Raw genomic sequence first — 20,082 nt, forward strand, 5'->3', positions numbered from 1 at the left:
TTCATGGAAGAAAGTTGTCATTCTGTGGTAAGAAAGAAAATATTTTCAATTTGGGGGTTGATCTTGTCCTTGGTCACGGCACCATGTGGATTCATTAGTTTTATTTTATATTTACTGATTACACAGGTTGGTAATTGATATAGAATAATGTTCCAGAAATCAATTATTTCACCGTTCGACGAGGCACTGATTGTGATTCTATCTAGCATTCAGTTTTATGTGATAGACAATTGGGTACAAACAACAGTTTTGCAGTTTAACGCCCTAGGGTAGCATGGAGAATAGTCTCTGTTCTCATGGCGAATGGCTCAGATAGAAGTGGCAGAAAGCTTTTCGACTTAAGGAAATTGATGTCCAAATGTAGGTTGTTACAACTTTGCAAACAATTAGGAGTCAGTTAGACAAAGTCAAGCTATGGAGCGTATTAAAAACACTTTCTAATAATATTCACAAATCTTACCAGCTTCGATATTTCTAACACGATGATGGGGTTCATCAAGGAGTCCGCGTGGTGTGAACTTGAGAAACTGATATTTGATTTTATTCATTTTTCTCTGCAGATTTCCCCGATGTAAAGACAAGCATACGTGGGAACAGTTGGCACAGCTAGTACCTGAGTGGGACATGGGTGATGTCTCGAAACTGTTAACACTGTGAGAAAACGAATCGTTCACAAGAACAGAACCACCTTCATCTTTATTTCAGAATCACTCGGACACACTGGCACCTTATTCTTCTTTGCAGGTCTGTTGATGTCACTGTTACTTGAACTGTTCTCAGAACTATAAAAACACTTATTCAGATTGTTATCTGGATCTTTATTCTTATAGGAACATCTGAATAATCATCGTCGCAAATCTCTGAACATATTTTACGTTCGTTAAATTACTACAATACGAAAATAGTATCTATTTTACGCATCAAAATATAAACAAAATGCTAGATAGCCAAATTTTGGCCTACATGAAGACAATCAGTTCTGATACGTTGTCTGTTGGTGTAAACACCGAAAGAGACAAAGTAGTAACAATATATCACAGCAGATTCTATCCACACACAGCGTATAGAAAACATGAGCTATCATGACATCTGTCTATAACGGATGGCGTACGAAACACGCGTAAAATAGGCGTCTAAAACGTGTTAGCTGAGCTAGGAGGGAATGAACTTCTCTACATATTGTACTGCGATTTCAGCTCTGACTCTAAAGCTGCAACCTACATTTCGTCGACAGTGAGTAATAGATGTAGAAACGCTTCACTTTAAAGTTCAAATGTATGTTTCGCGAATACAGAAATATCCAAACTTTTTTCCTTTTGTTCGACAGTGTAGCAGTGAGACGCCGAGTTCACATAATTATTTCTCTAGTTAAGTCGAGTTGCAATTATTTAGTTTACTGGCGTTAGTGGAATCTCTGTGGTTTCAGTAGTTCATCCCCATTTTCTACAATAATCTTCTATCACAGATTTTACACGTTTTTCTTCCCTCTTCTTAGAACTTATGGTTTTGGGTAATAATTTATGCTTCATAAAAAATGAAAAAGATAAGGAACTGTAGTGTGGTCTATCTAAAATAACCACTAACGTCGCTTGCAGCACTGTGCATCGTCTGTAATTTTGCCATAACAAATTTTTACATAAATGGATGATATTGTTCCATCATTAGTGACTGACGTAAGCACCCTTCCAAATTCCATTTCAAGTAGCATCAGTTAAAAACAGAAAATGCTGTTAGTGCTAGTAAATAGTCAGATCTTTCTTTTTTTAGATCCCCATGCAGCTCGTTCTGAGCGACAATAACATTATTCAAACCAATTTCTAATTTAAAATTATATCCAGATGCCAGATCTAGGAAATGAAAGAGAAAATACAGTCTCACAGGTAAAAATTTTATTTTTAATGTTACAATAATATAAAAATATAAATAAATTATGAAATGTCTTAAACAGCATTGTAGATTCTCTTTGCCGTGACGCTTCCGAAGGTGTAAGTCTGCAACAAGAAATACATCAAGATCTTACTACAGTCCATAAACACAAACGAAATATTACAGTTGGCTGATCAATAGAATACATCAAATCTGTATTATTACCATCTCAAAATTAACCTCTAAATCAAGAGAACTTTTAAACTGGAGTGATATGAGCTTGGTAAAATGTGACGTACCACGACCAGCTGCTGAGGGCTGAAGCTCTTCTCTAGGGTCACGGTCTTGCCATCCTCGCCTTTCTCGACCTTGAGCAGCGTGTGGTCGTCCTTGAGTGAGACGGAGCTCTTCCACTTGTGGCCCAGGATCTCCTCTGCAAACTCCTCTCCCAGGTGGAACGTGACGCTTCTCTTGTGGTCCCCTGTTTGGGTTGTCTCTGTGTACTTGTCGCCATCCACAGTCAATGTCACTCGAGACTTCGTCTTCAGGGCCACCTGCTTGTGGGATGGGTCTGACACCCCTGCAAAAAAAGTACACTTAGCATATGGACACAAAATATTGTCGTTCGATTAGGGGAAAGTAACCTACTATCTCCAAGTTACAGTCTTCGACTACACATCTTGACGATACAACGAAATAGAAATAATTTGCCTGTATTTCTTTCTGCACCTCTTTAGCAGAGTCATATCTTAAAACTGCATACCAGAACCAGAAACTAGATAACTGTTTTCTTGCACACACTTTCTAATCTTATGTGATATATATGTGTGCCTTTTCTTCAACTAAATGTTTGAAACAAATATAAACAACTGAATATTGTAAGAGAAAATGGAATGGTTTTAATCTATATTGATTTATTAGTTCTATGCAGCTCAGTCAGCTAATGAGTAATTTAGCATAGCACTGTTGCCAATAGGAATTGGTCTAACCTACAATTCAGGCAGTATTTGTTTGTTCATGCACAGTGACATGTATCCCAAGTGAAGTAGGAAATAAGTGTGGACTGCTAGGTTCATATTTGCACTGACACAAGTCATGTGTGTGTGCTGTTGACGCCCATGAAACAGAGAATGGAGGGTGAAATACAATAACGATCGTAGCCTACTCCCATCAAAGAGCATCATTTGTATCATTTCTATCCATTCACCAAGTGAGCCACTGCCATATCACAGGACCTCACTCGATGAGTAATTGTCGGGCTTCATGGTCTGTTCAACACAATGGTGTAAAGTCTGGCCATCAGAAATCATATAATCCTCTTTTCTCTCTTTGACACCTAAATCTAACAATAAAATTTATTTACATATTATGTCTTGAACTGGCGACTACAAGAATACCATCGTGAAAACGTGCGTTAGGACAGTGAACTGTGTGGGAAAATACGTGTAGCTAGTAGAAGAGTATTACTGGGAAGCTTACAGACCTTCTTGGGTACACAAGTCGTATCAGTAAAGACTATCGGCTTCACTAAATGTTTGTCAGGTAATATTACCGAGGACTGTTACCAGACCTTGAACTGCACCTTCACACCATGAAACGTCTGATCAGAAAGGAAGGGGTAGTGGCAAACAGTTTACCACTGATATGTTCTTGTACTTTAGGACATGCTCTTATTTTTTTACTGTTAGAATTGTATGGTCTGTCGTCTGCATACTAGGCTGGAACGCACATTCCGCTAATGACACAACTTACAATCGCATGTACCATAGTGAAACATATACAGTTACGACATTCAGTCAAAATATGTACGATGTGGTCAATTTGAAAAACAACACTTGTATTGGTGGTTTATGCAATTCATGTCACACATTCTAAAAGACATGAACTGTGCATAAATTTCAAGAAATTTAAGGTGGAGATAGTGAATGAAAATAAAGATCAGACTGCACAAAAATGTAGGGGTTAGGTCCTAATAGCGGCTGTCAATGGTTGTATTGTACATGTAGTCTACATAGCACAGCAAGTTTCCCACATTGAATTACTAATTCCATGTCTATGTGGCCATGTAGTTTTGTTTGAGGTTCTGAAGACACAGAGCCTATGCTGCCCTCACAGAACCTATGATACACCACAAAGTTGAACTTAATTTTGAACTAAAGACAATCCATAGCTTGTGTTGTTGTAACTAGAGCAGTAATCTGATTTTAGCAGATCTCAAAGTGTTTGGCCTACACCAGATGTAGGAATAAACATTTTGTTTCTCTCGTTATATCTCGATGTAAGTGGCAAGGTCGACGGGGATGTTGGCATAACGGTGTGGTGTGACCTCCACACGCTATAGGAGCACCACAGGAACTCTAAAGCTGTACGAACTGACAGACATTGAAACCCAAATGCTTCTAAATGCGGGTCTAGTTTATTAACCAATAGGCCACCTCGCAATCAGCTAAACAGAGTTTGTCCTACTTTTCAACAGCAATAATACTGTGCTCCATGAAAATAGTTAAGTGGCTACGTAAACATCAGAAACGGGAAATAAAGAAGCAAAGATACGAGCATGGAACGTTTTCGTCACTGGAGTATTTGAAAGGAGAATTACATCACATGTTAGTCGATGATTGTTTTTTTACGATGAACAAGCACCAATAATTCTCTTATGGAATAATAACTTTTTTCTTCTGCCGTTCTAAAAAAGCCATAAAATTATCACGTAAACCGATCGTAATCCTTTCTGATAGTCAGTACTCACCGTAGACGTCAAACATGGCCTCAATATTCTGCTGGCTATCCAGGTCCAGCTCATACGTCTTCCCAGAGAACTGCTTCACCATTTTTCCGGCGGTTCTACGGAGGTTCTACGTACGTCAGTTGCGGTTCTGTGACTTCAGAAGTCCTAATGTCTTGTGGTGGAACACAAGATCTTTTATATTGGTGTAAACGGCTCCACGCCTTGTGTAGTCGTAACCGACAGAGATAAGCAAACTTCCTGCCGTAAAGTAGTAATTTCCCGCGTGCTATTTTGTGACGATCTGATTCGCTCCATTTGATTACAGAGATAATGCTGTTGTGCCATCTGAACTTCTTATCATAAAACGTAAGTGCTTGCTTCCTTGAGATTATCGTTCTCTCTTCCTGTAAGAGAACGCTGTATTTTCGATGCGTGTTAACTCTGTGCATTCGAATTGAAATTCATGTATTCTACAAGAAATGATTAGATTTGAAAGTAAATCATACTGCCCTGAAGGGAAAGTAGTATACTGACAACGGAATTTAGTGAAATCAAGTCTGGGAATTAGGTTAGTATATGAGATACTAGAATTGATGGATGGGTTTGCTAACTGAGCAGCTAAGTAAATGATTAGGGCTGAAGAATAGATATATAAGTGCAAACTGGCAATATCAAGAGAATCATATCTGGAAAACGGAAATTTATTAACATCAAATGTGAGTTTCAGACTTCACCCGCCTCTGTTGGGGGCACATGTCTGAAGTTAAAGTTTGAGTGAAAGTAAAATACGAAATATAAGCACTTCAGACAGGAAGAGATTGTAAGCCTTTTGAATATAGGGGAACTCGGGGCAGAACGGGATAGCGCGGCACAATGGGAAATTGCTATTTTCTAAATTGGACAGTGTTGCAACCTGTTGTATGGGCATGTAACTATTTCTCCGAATGGAAGGGAAGTGAGGGCAGCCATTCTGATTTAGTTTGAAGTGCGGGATCTAAGCGAATTGTTGTCCGTCGCGTTACCGCTTGCATTGTTCTAACGTTTGGTGAATTTCAACGCCAGGTAAGCTGTTAATTGTTAATTGTATACCCTAAAATGAGACATTCCCTTTAAGTGCATTGAATTTGTTACACGTTAGTTATTTAATGCATTTAAATAAGTCAGTTATTACACTCCATAAAAGTTGTAAACCTCAAAAGTGCTCCTGGGGCGGAACGGGACGGGGCAGAATGGGATAGTGTCCTGTTCTGCCCAGCCATATTTTGATGCAAGTAGAAAGCAAACCCAGCCTGGATGTTCATGGATGCCAGACTCTCCCAACCAGCTATGTTCTCCGAACAACTCAGCTTTCCAGATATCGCCCGAGGCTGTCATTCCTATCCCACTAATCTGTCAAAATATTCGGCGGACTACAAGACGTAAAGGAAAAACCGTCGTATTAACAGATTCTCCTTATAAGAAGGAACTGCAGAATGCTGTCGCACGTAAAGTAGGCCTACAGAAAGGAGGAAGGTGCACAAATATAAACAATGTCAGGACAGGTTCAATGCAACTTAAGACAAAAATATCAAACTGTGCACCCCCCACAAAAAAAAAAGAACAGAGGACATCAAAGACCTTAAGAAAAATAAAAGGAAGAATATGATGGAGAAGATAGAATCAGAGATAGAGGATGCTGAGTGTCTCTACTGTGGGGACTTCTACTCCGTTTCTAATGAGGGCTGGGTCGCATGCCACAGTGGGCACACAATTCATGTGCTGGCATAGACAGTGAAGACGAAGAGGAAACACTGCTTTGTGACTATTGTCGAGAGGACTAGTAGTTAGTGGTTTGGTGGTTATTAAGCATTGTACATTTTTCAGAATGACATTAAAATATTTTCTTATTTTGAAGAATGACTTTTTAATTGGTTAAATTACACATTCCGCAGGCTGAATTGCCTTTTATACAACATTTTGTCATATTTTAATACGATATTCGTAATTCAAATTCAACGTTTATGCAATAATTTAACAAAAAATACCCTTATCCCATTCTGTCCCGTGGGTGGGGCGGAGCAGAAAATATGCAAGAATTTCTTTGAAAAATTGTAAAAAATGCAAAATGTATTGTTTTAAGTGATTTTAAAATAAGGTACATTAGGTTACTCTACAAGGTGTTTTTTTTATCACTTTAAGAAGTGTTTCCTTGTGTTCCCTTATTTTATAGAAATTGTTACACATTAAGTATCCCGTTCCGCCCCGAGTTCCCCTAGTGGCATAGTAGTACACTGACGATTAGATTGGTAGATCGCATAACATATGCGAGAAAAGAAATGTACGGCAGAATTTAAATAAAAGAAGAAGTCGATTGATATGGCAGAAATCGAGGCAGTAAGGATCTCTCGATTTCGTAATGAACTGTAGGAAGCATGATTGTACAGACAGACCAAGCCTTCACTATAGTACGCGGTCTGAAAACCATGTAGGTCGCAATATTTATGGAGACAAGGAGAGGCTAACACAGGATAGACAAGTGTGGGGACCTGCATCAAACCAGTCATCACAAATCAACCATGTTCTAAAACAGACAGTCCCCGAATGAATCATAAGCCAGACATTCTATACACTACAGTTTTAGTATTTGGATAATATATTTAGATGTGATATTAGTACTTCTTTATAAGTTCAGATGTGTGTAAATTACGTCTGGATATCGTTTGGAGGGAGTAACTTGTATGCACAAGTTCACACCTACACTTCGACATGTGTGCAGTCTGGAAATACTGTGAAAGAAAAAAGGGCCACTTTGTCCACTGTTCACCACGTGCCATGTAATAAGAGCCTCCTACTAAGCGACGAAATGTCACATAATCTGATCAGGATTTAAGAATTAAACAACATGCTCTCTTATTATGGTTGAATTTGTTTTCTTGGACAGTCTGTTTTATTACGGGAAAAGTACAGTATGGATTCTCCAACGAATATCTTTTAGAGAATCGAAATATGTCATGCTTTGAATCACACTATTTGCCATACCTGTTTCAAGAAATATTGTCTCAGTAAGAATGGTCCCCTAAGCATTTTTATTGTTCCTTCTTCGTATTAACTTATTTCACATGTTGTAAAAATGCATTTGGGAATTTTATGTTGTAATACAGGTAATTTCAAAATGTTTATAACATCATAACTATTGTGAAAAGGACGCCACTGATGGCATTATGCGAACATTTAATTAAAGTGAAGAAGTATTATAGCCGCTAATTATGAAGGTCTCCTGGACATTACAAAACGAGAGACTTGGTTCATAATAGGGTGTATGATCAGATGAACAGCAGCACGTGCTCTGCAGGTGTTCCCATGTCGGTCCAAAGTTTGTTATGGAGTTTTTGTGGTAGGGCGTTCCATTCCTCCACCAACGTCTTTGACAACTGCTCGATGCTTGTTGGTTCATGTGAACATGTTGCAGTACGTATCTCTACCGAATACCAGAAGTATCGATAGGATTTAAGTCGGGGAAAAAGGCAGGCCAGTCCATTCGCCATTTAGTCTCTTGTTACAAGAGCTGCTCTGCCTATACAGACCAATGCGGTTGCCCATTGCAATCCACGAATGTGATATCAGGATGACAATAACGTTTATCGGTCAGTGTACCATGTTCAAAGATTTGGAGATCAGTATATCCATCCAACATTCTGTCTCCCAACACCACACACGATGGCACCTGGGCTACCAAGGCGGATATGTTCGACATTGTTCATGGGTGCATTTCGTGTTTGCACATCTCACTGTACTAGGATATGAGGGTATGTCCGCAATCACTACTCAGACTACATATGCTCTCATCTGAGAAGAGCATGTGAGCCCTTTCCCTAGCTGATCCAGTCCCTATGCTCTTGACACCATCGCAAACGGTGCCGCCATGTATGGGTGGTCAACAGAGTACAGCGTACTGATAGTTGGACAAAGAGTCCCTCCCTATGCACCGAGAGAGATGACATAGTGGTTAGCACACTGGACTCGCAAAATGGTTCAAATGGCTCTGAGCACTATGGGACTTAACTTCTGAGGTCATCATTCCCCTAGAACTTAGAACAACTTAAACCTAACTAACCTAAGACATCACACACATCCATGCCCGAGGGAGGATTGGCACCTGGGACCGTAGCGGTCGCGCGGTCCAGACTGTAGCGCCTAGAACCGCTCGGCCACCCAGGCCGGCACATTGGACTCGCATTCGGGATGATGACGAGCGTTTCACCAATGACGAGCGTTTCACCAACAACTATAACCCAATATGTGGCTGTACGCTTTCCCGGCGTAAACTGTTGGTGAAGGCTTCTCGAGTCTCCAGCGAGGTGGTAGCGTCAATATCTCGCGACGTTTCGGGAAGTGTCATACTCGTCACCGTGGCTGGTGTTGTTGAGGCCCCCCAGCAGTGTCGGTGGCAGCAGGAGGGCTTTTGTTGCCCTGTGAAAGTAACCTGATCACAAGGATGTAGTCTCGCAAATATGTTGACTGAAGGGGGTGAACGGGGGGGGGGGGGGGGGGGGGGGGGGGAGCAATCAAAAAATTTCTATTTAGGAACATTGTTGTAGTGTATATGCAACGTGGGCAAGCCTGATGCGGATATGTTTGCATGCGATCAGTGTGCCATTCGTATCTTTTCGACGGGCATCCGAAAAATGCGGAAACATGAACTAAGACGACATTTTTACTACATACATCCAAACAGGACCGACGTGCTGTTATTATTTACTTGAATTCCGAAGAACAAACACTGGTAGACACACATCATGGAATTAGGAAAATGGATGGGGCGGCCTATCTGTCGAAAAGCACTGTTGTGGAATGCTGCAACAAGGGGCGCTGCTGTTCATGATAACACACGTCCCCATACAGCAAATGTCGTAATGCAGCAGTTTAGCCAACTCAAGTTGGAGACATTCGAGCAACAGCCCTATATTCATGTACCCTCCCCACGTGATATAACACCTTTGCTTCCTTAAAAAAAGGCCCCCAAAGATCGTAGTGTCCCGTCAGACAGGGATGTGCAGCAGGCAGTAACAGACCTCTTCAAGAAGAAGGACATGGTATCGGGTAACTTCAACCTAGTGCGTCGGTAGTATGATTGTCTCAATGGACATCGAGATTTATCCTTAGTGGTTTTCAAATTCTAGTCTGTATGGCCTTCGATTGGAAACTTTTTGATGGCTCTTTACATTTTGATTTTCAGCCATACGACGAAAAAGTTATATGCGCTATTGGTAGTCAACAATATCATCAGTAGATTCAAACTATCGATGTATCGATAGCACTGTCAGCTATCGCCGATCCCTGCTCAATCCAAAACCAACTATTGAAAATTGTTGGTCTTACTTCATTTCAGTAGTTTTGTTAACGAGTTTATTTCGTACTGGCAGTTGAATCTAATGTAAGTCCTGCTGTTTATTGTCTTGTTCTGTGTGCTGTTCTGATAGTTCCTAATTATGGATATGTTGTAACGAGAGAGTAGAGAAAATCTGATTTTCATTCGTCCGCTAGCGTCATGGTAAGTTTAAAATACGTAAGCATTACTATAATAGCCTAATAATTTAACAGCTGTTTGCCGTTGGCCCTGGGGTTGGTATTTGGAGACGGGTAAAACTTTGTGGCTGCAATATTTTAGTATTTCATAATGCCGCGGAACGGTAAATATCATTAAAAATAATATAAAATTAAATTTGGTGCATAGAAGTACACACCTGAATTTTCTGTGTCGCACAAAAATCTCGTTGATCAACACAAATATCGACCAAACGTCGATGGTTGCATTTGTTTACAAAATTTCCTCAAAACTTTATTATTATTAGCCCTAATGGCAAAATATCACCCGATCTTGTCACCCAGGCAGTACTCAATTATAAAAAAAAACCAGTTCCGATACGTAACCAGTGTGTGTGTGGGCGGGGGGGTTAGGAATTGCGGAAGGCCCACCACAACACATTCTGTGGTAAGTTCGTTGCTAAAAGATTTTTTCAGCACGCTGCTTGAATTCGTCCCTCCCTCCTTTCGTCCATAATCTATTTACGCTCTTGTAATACTATCATAACTGAAACCACGAATTCCCTGCACAATTAAATCCAAAAATATGCATGCATTCATGCAATGTCAGATGACGAAACAGCATGCAGTATCAGAATTTGATTTTTTGTTGTGATGTATTTTTGTTTGTTTGGAAACAATGTGCAATAACTAGGTTTTCCAAATTTTCCACCTAACATGGTAGTTCTGTGCCTAGAGCATTGAGCTATCAGTACCTGGACTTGAAAGGTGCTGTGTTTCGAATCCTCCTCTGGCAACCTTGAAAATGGATTTCTGTGGATTCCGATTTTCAATTTAGGCAAATGCTGGGATGGGTCCCTTATCATAGGTGACAGCCAATTCCTTACGAATTTCTTATTTTCCTGATAGATTCCTATTCCCTTGAAGATGCAACCTCTCTGATTAAATTAAAAAAATCTGCATCGAAGGCGAGCCAAACACCTCCTCAGAGACTACTGGCAGTAGAATCCATACTTACTTTCGATTGATGCTAGCGACCAGTATTTTGTACTATGTGTCTGTGCATAAAGATTGCTCACTTGTAGTGCGGAAATACATCATATTTTCCAGTGTTACCACAAGAAAGATGTTCTACTGTGAAAAGTCTTATTTGTAATATCCTTGCGCACTGATATCAACTATCACAACACTATCATATTTGTAAATAAACGTCATACAAACAACAATTTATGCTGTATATCGTAGAGGAGTTTATTGGCATCAAAGATTGTATAACCATATCATCGTGGGTAAATACGATTTTATTTATGAGTTTGCTTACAGTAGAAGACTAGCTGAAAATAATGCAGGAACCAATTTTAAGATCCCAAAACTGTAGCTTATAGAATTTATGTAATCCGTTTGCTTTGTAAATAAGTTTTATTGTTACAGTTTCAAGTTAGTAATAATAAATTTTTAAGAAAACTTGATCACTTGGGGAAGCTGAAGTATTGTAACGAAATTAAAGTTAGTTTTTAAAATTTGAGATTGAATCGAGTAAATCTGGGATGCTTTAACGTAGTGAAGAAATTATGGTTTGGGTTCACATAAGTCGTAAATTTAAATACAAGATTATAGTAGGAGAAATATAACCATTGTCAAAAGAGATTTGAACCCATTTAACTTTATATGTAATCCAGCTCAACGTTAAGATTCTTCTGCTCTGCGATGGTGATCCGCATACTAAAAGACTGAACTCTGTTTCATTAGCAAAGAGGCAATACATCATATTCGACTTTTAATTCATTTTTCAACAGAGTGAAGTTATCATACTACCAAATACAGAATAATGTAATTGCACAGTTTGGTATTTTCTCTACATAGATTGTTCTGAAACTATTCGTTCATATTAATACAGGGGGTAGAGAACATCAAAACAAATATATCTACATCTGATACATATGGTCCCTGACGGCAGTTACTGATGGTAGGAACGATTTACACAGAAGGTAGCTTAGCATACTAATTTCAGAACTGGCAGTCACACGAACTGCTCGAATGCGTGACTATTGGCCTGCATGCACGCAGTACATCGTTGGACCATTGACTGTGATGTGCATTTGAAGATTCATGGCATCTCCGGAATGGTACCAACAGTGGCAGTATTTCTAGTGACGATGTCTTCTTCAGTTTCCAGAACAATTTCGTCCACCAGTTGTTCCATATGACCTCAGAGGAAGAAATCCACACACATGAAGTTAGGTGACTTCGGTGGCCAGGCCACATGGACACCCTGGCCAAGTCATCGATTCTTGAAAGTGGGTCTCTGATGATTCCTCACAGCAATGTGAAGTGGGCTGGCATCCCATGGTGCTGGAAGTATGATATTTAGAGGTACATCCTGTAGAGTCTTGTACCATAAAGAAGCGAGGAAGAGGGTGTTGTTATAAGTGGCCAGTATCCTATTCTGCAACATATATGCACACGTGAATTAATATGGTTCTTTATTTACATGAACACTAATTTGTTACTTAATTGGAATAGAGTCATTTTTTATGGTACAAGCTCATCCATAATAGTCCTCTTTCAGACAATATCGGTGATCTTGCAGTAATTTGACGCTGTCTACTGTCATAGCCTGAGTCGCTAACAGGGCCCGCACTACAATGAATGACATATGTGAAACTGGAGTGTGAGTTAGTGACTGAGTTAGTGAGGCCATCCAGTCAGCAGTGTCGGCCTAAATACTTGCTGTCAATAGGGCGTTGGCGGCATGTTGCAAGCGAGTCTGTCTCTGGCCTCTCTTGAGATAGGCGCACTTGACTGAGTGCCTACTATCAATCTTCGCATTACATCTTTGCGGACAGGTGTTCTGGCGACAGCTTACGCCAGCACACATCCTCCAGCAGGTCTTGCGACACATGTTCCATGAAGATGCGGGATCCCTGTCCATTGAGGTGGACTAGAATAAATAAGGAGTATAGTCCAACCAGCCTAATAGCAAGAATGCTCGCCCACACATTAGCACTGAATCACTGTTGATCAACACGAGGTCAAGTAACACGTGGATTCACATGTGCCAAAAGATGCAAATTGAGGACATTTTAAAGTCAGTTCACAGTACCAGTCAGCGACTCTGACACAACAGCTTATGTCAGTACCACTAGCTAAATCTTCCGTAACAAGGCGACTTCACATTCCATGTATTATGTACTTGTCTTGATGTTCTCTGTCCCCTGTATTACCTGAAGGAGTAGTTTCGGAACATGGAGAACGTATGTTACACTTTTTTGATACAAGTGTTTCTTATTTTTTAGGTCAAATACTATTTATATGAACACCTCCCAAAAGCTCATTATGTAGATGACTAGATAAGTTTTTTCAGTATAATATAAAAAATATTATCCTTTTTAAGGTCTCCTTTAACAAACTACGCGCCCCCCCCCCCCCCCCCTCCTTTCACAAATGACTACATCCTAGCTTGAAGAAATACATCCCAAATATAGCCATATCGATATGCACTGAATCCTGGTATTTCGTTTCTTTCACAGTCGATTTCAAAATTTTGATAAACATTCTTCTTTCGTTGAAATGGGGAGAATTTGGAAGCATGGAATTTTGAAATCGAAATTTTCGGATTACCATTCCACACATCAAAAGAAGACTTGCGAGTAGTCTCCTTGAATAGAGCAGACCGTATGCTTGTGGAAGACAATTTTGTGACCTTAATCTTCATTGTATGGCATGAAGTTTCAAGTGGCAAAACAAAAGATAAGCGACTTCAGGGAAAAATAAATTGTAGTCACAACTGCTCTTCCATTTCTTCGTTATCTCCCATTAGTTAAAACTGATTAGTCGATAAGAGGCCCTTGAGCAAATTTAGAGAACCAGCATTTGAGGCTGACTGCAGTACAATTTTACTGCCGCCAACTTACATTTCGCGGAAAGACCACAAAGATAGATAAGAGAGATTAGGGCTCGTACAGAGGCATATAGGCAGTCATTTTTCCCTCGTTCTGTTTGGGAGTGGAACAGGGAGAGATGATGCTAGTTTTGGTACGAGGTACCCTCCGCTACGCACCGTATGGTGGATTGCGGAGTGTGTATGTAAATGTAGTAGATGAACGAAAGTCCACAGCGCGTACACGCGAGAGTGTGTGGTGTGCAACTTGCTCATCTCCGACTTAAACGTATGCACAAAGCGTTCAGCCTCGTCGTTCGACTGGGGCTGGAACGGGGCTGAGGTCAGATGGCGAATTCCATTATCAGCACAGAACGTTTCAAACTCTGAGGACACAAATTATGGGCCATTGTCGGAGACAATTTCAAGAAGGCCCTCAATGCAAAAAACAGACGTCCAAGTCCGAATAGTACTGGCAGGTGTAGTAGAAGACATAGGCACAACAGCCCGCAGCTCGTGGTCGTGCGGTAGCGTTCTCGCTTCCCACGCACGGGTTCCCGGGTTCGATTCCCGGCGGGGTCAGGAATTTTCTCTGCCTCGTGATGGCTGGGTGTTGTGTGATGTCTTTAGGTTAGTTAGGTTTAAGTAGTTCTAAGTTCTAAGGGACTGATGACCATAGATGTTAAGTCCCATAGTGCTCAGAGCCATTTGAACCATAGGCACAACAAAAGGTAAGTTGCTGTACGCGTCAATAACTATCAACCAGCGGGTGTCCCAAAAAGGACCTGCAAAATCAACATGAACGTGCTGCCAAGGCACAGCAGGAGTCGGCCATGCAAAGCATGGCGGGGAGCAGATTGATGCTCCGCGCAAGAGTGACAATTAGCAAGCAAATTCTCAATTTGTTTAACAATGCCGACCCAAGTGCAGTGACGACACGCTAATTGCTTCGTCTGCACTATACCCCAATGACCAGCGTGCAGTAAACGGAGGATTTCCGACTGCAACGAACGAGGTACAACCACACGAGACTGATCATTTTCTGTTCGTAACAAAATAACACCTTGGAGTACAGACAAGTTGTGACGTTGCGCAAAAAACATCGAACAAGTGGATCACGAATCTCCGTAGCAGATGGAGGCCATTGGGTACGAATATACTGCTAAAGAATCTGTAAAGAAGCATCGGCGGCCGTCGCAGAAGCAATGCGTCGAAAATCCACAGGAAAACCATCAGCTAATTCCTTATCCTGCGAATCAATAAACATGCATGACAATTCTGAAGAATCAAATTCGTCGTCAGGAGCGATAGGGAGGTGAGACAATGCATCGGCATTGCCATGCTGGGCCGTAGGCCGAGACAAAATTCCGTAATTATAGTTAGTAAAAAAAAGGACCATTGTTGCAACTTTTGTGCAATACGGGCTGGGACTGGCTTTGGCTGGCGAAACAACGACGTCAAAGGCATATGCTCAGTGACCAAACAGAACTTCCGAACTTGGCAACTCCATAGACAATAGCTAAAGCTTCTTTCTGGATTTGAGAATAGTTTAGCTGGCCAGAATTGCGAAAATTAGACGCAAAAGTGATCGGGCAATCGACAGAATTCATGCGGTGCGAGAGAACCGCTCCGATGCCGTGAGAAGTGCACTGACAGCCAAAACAACTGGTTTGTAGGGATCGAAAGGAATCAAACAGCCATCACTCAACAAAACAGATTTGAGCTTTTGGAAACAGCGTCGCATTCCGAAGACCAAACAAAAGGAATGTTCTTACTGCTAAGGCGATGCGAAGGCGCTACAATCTGCGCTGCATTTGGTATAAACCGAACATAATACGTAATTGTACCCAGCACAGACTGAAGTTCTTTCAAGTTCCTGGGTACCGGCAAGTCTCTAATCGCACTGAGATGTGATGGTGAGGGCTGGCTACTCTGTCCGTTAGTCATATGTCCTAAATGCTGAATATGTTAAATTTGGGAGGAAGCCGGACCTCTCTACCCATTGTACTCTGATTTCAGTTCTAACTCGAAGTCTATAACCCACATTTCAATAGTGAGTAATAGATGCTGAAAGTCTTCACATGAAAAAGCGAATGTCTGTTTCGTGTATGCAGAAATACCCTGTCATTTGTGTTTTTGTTCAGCAGAGTAGTAGATGGCCGGATTGCACACAAATGGTTCTCTAGTAGAAGTGATTTTCCATTAGTCAGTTTACTAACGTTAGTGGAACCTTTATGGTCTCAGTCGGTTCTCTCCACTTTCCATGACATTCCTCAGTCACAGATTTTACAGCTCTCACACACCTATCTTTTTTGGAACTTCTACTTTCAGGTTATCATTTATGCCTACCGAAATGCCTCAAAAACAATAAGGAATTCAACAAACTGTTCAATTATCTAGTGTGAACTCGCAACTAATAGCACTCACAGAACTGTACAATCCTGTGTAATTTTCTCGAGTAGAGTTCCTACATAAGTGTATGATATTGCACCTTCATCACTGACAGTAGTAAATATCTGTGCAAGTTTAATTTTAAGTAAGTATTTCTGAAAAACAGTGAGCGCTATTATTGTATCTAAACAGCGATTTCTCCTTCTGTTACTCCTGTAGCTCGTTCCAAGGTACAGTAACACAATTCAAACCAATTTGTAATTTAATATTAAACCTAGATGCCATATCTAGGAAATGAAAGAGAAAACCATGATTTACACATAGAAAATTTTATTTTTAATATTACAGTAATACAGCAATATAAATAAATTAGAAGATGAAATGAAATATCTTAAACAGCCTTGTAGATTCTCTTCGCCGAAACGCTTCCAAAGGTGTAAGTCTGCAACATAAAGTTCGTCGAGACATTAGTGCAGTACATAAACATGAACCAATCATTTCAAGTGACTGATAAATAAAAGACATGAAATCAATACTATTCCCACTGTGTAATCTCAAAATTAATCTCTAAATCAAGAGAACTTTGATATTGTGGCAGACGAGCCTGTCAAAAATTCTGTATTAGACTAGTAAGGACAGCTACAGATATGACATACCACGACCAGCTGCTGAGGGCTGAAGCTTTTCTCGAGGGTCACGGTCTTGCCATCCTCGCCTTTCTCGACCTTGAGCAGCGTGTGGTCGTCCTTGAGGGAGACGGAGCTCTTCCACTTGTGGCCCAGGATCTCCTCTGCAAACTCCGCTCCCAGCCGGAACGTGACGCTGGTCTGGTGGTTCCCTGTTTGGGTTGTCTCTGTGTACTTGTCTCCGTCCACAGTCAATGTCACTTGAGCCTTCGTCTTCAGGGCTACCTGCTTGTGGGCTGGGTCTGTTACCCCTGCAAAATAAGTACCCGTAGCATATGGACACAAAATATTGCCATTGGATTAGGGGAAGGTATCCTACTAAGTTACACTCTCTCAATACATATCTTGACGACAGAATGAAACAGAAGGTAATTTGCCTGTACTTCTTTCTGCACCCCTTTAGCACAGTGGTATTTTGAAACTGCATCCAGAATCAGAACCAGAAACCAGACATCTCTTTTACTTTTTCCACACACTTTGTAATTGTATGTGCTATATGCTTGTGCCTTTTCCACAACTAAATGTTTTGAAACAAACATAATCAGCTGAGCATCGTAGGAGTAATTGGAATGATTTGAAGTATGTACTACTTTGTGATCTCTAGGTAATTCAATCAGCTAATAAATAAATTACTGTGGCACAGTTTCCATAACAAATAGGTCTAACCAACAAATTGGGCGGGTTTTGTTTCTTCGTGCACAATGACACATTTCCTCAGTGAAGTAGGAAGTAAATATTTTAGTTAACTATGGACTCCTGGATTCGTATGCGTAGTAATATGTGTCATGTGTGTGTTGTTGATGACGATGAAACACAGAACGAGGTGAGGGGAACGCGGTGACAATCACAACCTACTCGTATCAAAGAGTTCCATCCGTTCACCAGGTGAGCCGCTGTCATGTCACAGGTCCTCACTTATTGCATAATTGTGGATGTCTCATGGTCAACTTAAGACATGGCGTAAAGTTAGTACAACTGAAAACTTACTCTTTTCTCCCCTTGACAGCTAAATCTAACAATGAAAATTTATTTTAATGCTAGGGTTCCGAATGTTGACTCGAGCTGAGCACCATCGTAAAAACTTGCGGTACGACAACGGGCTTCGGGAGAAATCGCCTTTTGTTAGTAGGGGAGTATTGCAGGGAAGCTAACAGACCTCTTAGGCATTACCAGAAAAGAATACTAGCTTCACTATCTGTTAGAGAATATTACCGAGGACTAATTCTAGACTTTGAACTGCGTCTTTACACCGTAAGAAATCTGATCAGAGTGTAAGGAGCATTGGGAAACAGTTTGCCACTGTCACCTTCTTGCACTTTGGCGACTTTCACCTATTTGTTTACTGTTAGAATTGTATGGTCTGCAGTCCATATACTACGACAGAGGGCACATCCAGTTAATGACAAAAGTAACAATCAGTGTTATAATAATTATACATACACAACCACGACATTCAGTCATAATATGCACAATACAGTTAGCAAGAACAATACCCATTTGAAGAATAACAGCTCTAGTGATGTTTTATGCGGTTCATGTCCATAGCTTCTGTAAGATATGGACTGGGCATAAAATTGAAGAAATTTAAGGTGGAGATAGTAAGTGAAAAGAAGGTAGAGAATGTACGAAGACGTAGGGGTTCGGTCCGAATCACAGCTGTCAGTGGTTAGGACGTACATGGAGACTACATAGCTTGGCAGATTGCCTAGATTGTATTGCTGTTTCCTTGTCTGTATGGTCCCGTGATTATCTTTCAGGTTCTGAAGATACAAAGCCTATGTTACCCTTACAGAACGTTTGTTAGTACTAACGTTATGCTACACTATAAAGATACAATTGACATCTGAAGATAAGCTATAGCTACTGTTGTTATAACTAGAACACTAATCTGATTTTTTCAGTGCTAGAAGTGTTTGACCTGCGCAAAACCTACGAATAACAGTTGTGTTTCTCTCGTTTATGTAGCGTTGTAAGTGTCAATGTTGGTGAAGATCTGGACGTAACTGTGGAGTGTGAGCTCCACACGCTACAGGAACACCACAGGAACTCTAAGGCTGCATGACCTGATGGGCATTGGAACCCAAATGTTCCTGAACGCGAGTCTAGTTCTCAACCAATACGCTACCTCACAAGGTCGGCTAAACAGCGTGTATTCTAGTTTTCAACAGCGACAATAACGTTTTTTTAGCGTCACAAAGAAACCAGCAAATGAGCACATAATACGACGATCTAGATAGTCTATACTCACCGTAGACGTCAAACATGGCCTCAACATTCTGCTGACTATCCATGTCGAGCTCGTAGGTCTTCCCAGAGAACTGCTTCACCATTTTGCAGGCGGTTCTACTGATGTCGGCTGTAGCTGGGTGACTTCGGAAGTCTCATGCCCTGTGATCCAGCAAAAGCTCTTTCATACCGGTACACAGCTGCAAGCCGAGTGCAGGTGTGACTGACAGAGATAAGCAAACTTCCTGCTGTATAGTAACGACTTCCCGCGTACAAAGTTCCGATTCATTCCATTTGACGGTTACAGAGATAATGCACCTTGTTAATCTCTTGTAATATATCTTAAGTGTTTTCTTCCATGAGATTAACTTTTTATCTTCGTGTAAGAGAACGCTGCATTAACGTTGCATGTAAACTCTACGCCTTAGAATTAAGCTTCATAATATGCTTTGCAAGAAAGAAACATACCTGAAAGGAATTGATAGTGTTTTGAAAGAGGTTACCAATTCAACATTAACAAAAGTAGAAAAATGATAATGGAGTTTAGTTAAGTCAGGAAATTAGATTACGAAATGACATACTAAAAGCTTTGCTAACTGAGCAGCAAACTAACAATCTAATTGACGAGAGCCAAAGTAGAAACGATACAAAAGCAGACTGGCAATATCAAGAAAAACATTTCTGAAAAATAGAAATTTATTAACATCAAATATGAATTTATAAAAATCAGAAGTTTTTGTCTGAAGTTAAACCTGGTGCGAAGATAAAACACGAACGATACA

The 20,082-nt window shown here is 40.5% G+C and overlaps 2 protein-coding genes across 2 annotated transcripts; both read right to left on the reverse strand.

Annotated features, from left to right (window-relative positions):
- Window positions 1–1,874: 1,874 nt before the first annotated feature.
- LOC124625803 (fatty acid-binding protein, muscle-like) lies at window positions 1,875–4,755 on the reverse strand. The gene is made up of 3 exons (XM_047149266.1): window positions 4,616–4,755; window positions 2,166–2,446; window positions 1,875–1,991 (listed from the first exon to the last, which is right to left on the reverse strand). The coding sequence occupies exons 1-3, from the start codon at window positions 4,695–4,697 to the stop codon at window positions 1,941–1,943; spliced, it is 414 nt and encodes a 137-aa protein (XP_047005222.1). The 5' UTR covers window positions 4,698–4,755; the 3' UTR covers window positions 1,875–1,940.
- Window positions 4,756–8,977: 4,222 nt separating this feature from the next.
- LOC124545608 (fatty acid-binding protein, muscle-like) lies at window positions 8,978–19,404 on the reverse strand. Its single transcript, XM_047124555.1, has 3 exons — window positions 19,323–19,404; window positions 17,045–17,325; window positions 8,978–9,043 (listed from the first exon to the last, which is right to left on the reverse strand). The coding sequence occupies exons 1-3, from the start codon at window positions 19,402–19,404 to the stop codon at window positions 8,978–8,980; spliced, it is 429 nt and encodes a 142-aa protein (XP_046980511.1).
- Between the last annotated feature and the right edge of the window lie 678 nt (window positions 19,405–20,082).

The sequence above is a fragment of the Schistocerca americana genome, chromosome 8 (genome assembly GCF_021461395.2).
Source record: "Schistocerca americana isolate TAMUIC-IGC-003095 chromosome 8, iqSchAmer2.1, whole genome shotgun sequence".
NCBI lineage: Eukaryota > Metazoa > Arthropoda > Insecta > Orthoptera > Acrididae > Schistocerca > Schistocerca americana.